This window comes from Cyprinodon variegatus, unplaced genomic scaffold (genome assembly GCF_000732505.1).
Source record: "Cyprinodon variegatus isolate N-32 unplaced genomic scaffold, C_variegatus-1.0 Scaffold645, whole genome shotgun sequence".
Lineage (NCBI taxonomy): Eukaryota > Metazoa > Chordata > Actinopteri > Cyprinodontiformes > Cyprinodontidae > Cyprinodon > Cyprinodon variegatus.
In genome coordinates this window covers 373,207-376,205 of record NW_015151098.1, presented here as the reverse complement: position 1 = coordinate 376,205, position 2,999 = coordinate 373,207, and the positions used below count along the sequence as shown (strand labels likewise).

At 33.6% G+C, this 2,999-nt stretch overlaps 1 protein-coding gene across 1 annotated transcript in view; it reads right to left on the bottom strand.

The window, feature by feature from the left end:
- Positions 1 to 2,104, bottom strand: part of LOC107096726 — a 5,040-nt gene extending 2,936 nt beyond the window's left edge. The window contains exon 1 of the mRNA XM_015393504.1: positions 1,499 to 2,104. Within this exon, the coding sequence (XP_015248990.1) occupies positions 1,499 to 1,709 (211 nt within the window). The 5' untranslated portion in view covers positions 1,710 to 2,104. The remainder of the gene's footprint in view (positions 1 to 1,498) is intronic.
- Between the last annotated feature and the right edge of the window lie 895 nt (positions 2,105 to 2,999).

Below are 2,999 nucleotides of genomic sequence, written 5' to 3'. Positions count from 1 at the left end.
AAAAAAAAAAAAAAAAAAAATAATTAATATTTGCCCACATTGTCGTTGATTCTTTATACCGTAGTCTTTTTTTCCCCCATTTAGATTGTTAATGTAATGTAAAAAAAAAAAAAATGTTATGGTTCAAAATGTTCATGTTTTAGCATGCTTTTTTAAGGTCCTTAGTGGACCACAAGGGAAAAAAGAAAAAGTTAAATTAAAAAAAAGTTGAAAAAATATATATATTATGCAAATTAGGCAATGACGTCATTCAGCAACTTCTAGAGACTTATAGCACAGCCAATAGCTACTTTCCTTTCTGAGGAGTTGGCAACACTGTGCAGAAAATAGCTCAGGATAACGTGAGTATTTTGGATGAGGTATAAGAAAAGTAGAGCCACAGTGTGGCCAAGGTAAATGCCCATATGCTTCAGCCACCTAAGGAAGCATTGCTAAGATAATGGACATAGCCTCCATAATGATATTAAAAACTAATTTGTTCATCCCACTGTTAGCAACCTAAAATTATTACTACTAAAGAATGCCTAGAGGCGTAGTGTTACAACACAGCGTTAATAAATTGAAATTGTAATTTTACTCAGCAGTTGATTTTAATTATTTGTGCACCAAGTCTTAAAAAAAAAGTTTTTTTAAGGCTTCAGTGAGAGATACCCATATCATTTGGAATTACTCTTAATTCATACTCAATAAATGGGAAATCCTCTCATTTAAAGAAAATACGAGTATTTCAACAAAAATTTTCTTTTTTTAAGATTGCAGCTTTCGGAATTGACTTAAAAAAGTTATTTATTTTTATTCTTGAGCTATTAAATCAAAGTAATGAGAAAAGATTTTTCAACAAAGAGTGTACCAGCCAATATGAGGTCACAATAAAGACAAATTATTCATTTTGACAATTCTCTACGCTGCAAACCTGTTCTAAAAGTAACAACGTATATACGTGTATTTTCTCTTATCTTTTGCAGGTTAATAAGAGGAGTACACGTTTTTTTTTTTTTTTTTATTATTATTATTTATTTTAACCCTAAATCATCCTAAATCAACCTAATTCATCATTGGCAAATCAATGGAAAATGCACTTATTTCAAGAAAATCGATTTAATTAGATTCAGTTTTGCACTATTTTATTTAATAAACATAAAAACTGAAAATTAACTTTTAAATATTTTTCACTAATCACTGAGAAACATAGTAGCCGTGAACTTTTTTAATACCCCAACAATGATCTGTTGCCATAAACTGACAGGTAAAGCCTAATCTGAGATTTTCCCACCGAAGCATTAAAACCAAGATAACCAGATTTTGTGTATAATCCTGTACTGAACAGGTTCCTGTTCTCCCAGAATGGATGAAAAATGACTTATATGTTTTCAGTAAATGTGTTTTACCCAGCTGTTTTTCTGGAAGGAAATTCATTTATTCAACATAAAATTCAGTAATATTTGAAAGCCTTATGTTGTAAACTAGATAAATATGTGCATCACCTTTAAGATCATACCTTCTAATTGTTTGGTGAAGAGGACCTGCACCAGGAGCCAGAAGAAGAGAACGACCATGATTCCTTCAATCATACCCTTGCAGCAGAAGAGCAGGACAGATTGCCACAGAGGTTGGCCTGGGTACTCTTCATCGTGATAAGGCATGGTACCAAAAATATGCATCACATAGGTCAGAGCCTGCTTAAAAAAAACATCCAGTCCAAAGATCATATCAAAAAGCTCATGTTTTCAAAATGATTCTTGGCTCTCAGCCCTAAAAAGTACCTGACAGGAATTAGTCACTTTTAGAGGATGAAGTAAATCCATTTTTTAGAACAATAAAGGCACAAAAACAGGAAAAAAAAAATCTTAAAATCAAATTCCTGTAAAAAGGAGGCAGGATTTCTACTAATATTCACGATCTGCATTATAATTTAACTGTTTGAACTAAATATTTACCCTAAAACTTCACATATTCCCAGTCTTCATCCCAGGAAAGCACTGCTCTCATTTGTTGAGTGACTTGACGGGAATTACTCCTCCCTGGTGGGTGGGGATTTTCCAGCACATAATACCTCTTTAACATCTCTATTCTGCTGCTGTCCCAGATGCCAGTGAGTTGTCACTATAGGATAACTATCACAGCAGTAAATCCTAAAAACCCATCCCCCACCAACATCCCCTCACCCCATGGGCTCTGACTTCCTGTAGCACCGCCTGCAGAGAGCATGCAGAGAGCAGGAGGATGAAAGAAGTAATGATTTACTAAGACGTCTTTGATACTCCCTCTTTCCCTCGCATGGCATGCAGATTCTTTACCTAATCTCAAAAATCAAGTTTAGAGCCTGATTGAAACTAAGAAAACATTGAGATAAAAAACAAAACCTTTACAGACATCAATTTAGATTTCCTCTATTTTTTCCAACTCTTTAATAAATTGAAACAAAAACTAAAAAAAACTCATATAAAAGCATATTGTGAAGTTATTAAAAACTGTGTTCCGTTACCATGGCGAAGCGTTTTGTTATCATCAAATTAATCAGCTGTGCTAAGAATAGCCAAATTCAAAGCTTTTGTTTGAAACCACTGGAATGATTCAATTGAAGGTTTCTCCACTGATCTCTATTCACTGGATTGCTGGTAGTATGGGGCTGAGGTGAAGCCAACGGCCGCCATATTTGTTCACCCTAGTTAGACCGGTCGCAATGTAAACAATACGTGCGCTACAGCATCAAACGACGCTGATGTTCTCATTTTAAGGGGGAATTAAACTTTTAAAATAAAGATAAATTCATCACTTTGAGACACTGGCAGTTTCATAGCATTAGTAGATGACTTTAACTTACAATATATATCACATTGCAAAAGTCAATGAAGTCTATAAATCATGTAACATATTATATAAATCCATCACAGCAAAATTGAGCATAATACAGATGTGCCAAAAGTGCTAAATTGATTATATACATGTATAACATTGTTATTGAATTACATCTTGCAAATAATTTCAGGATTTTACAT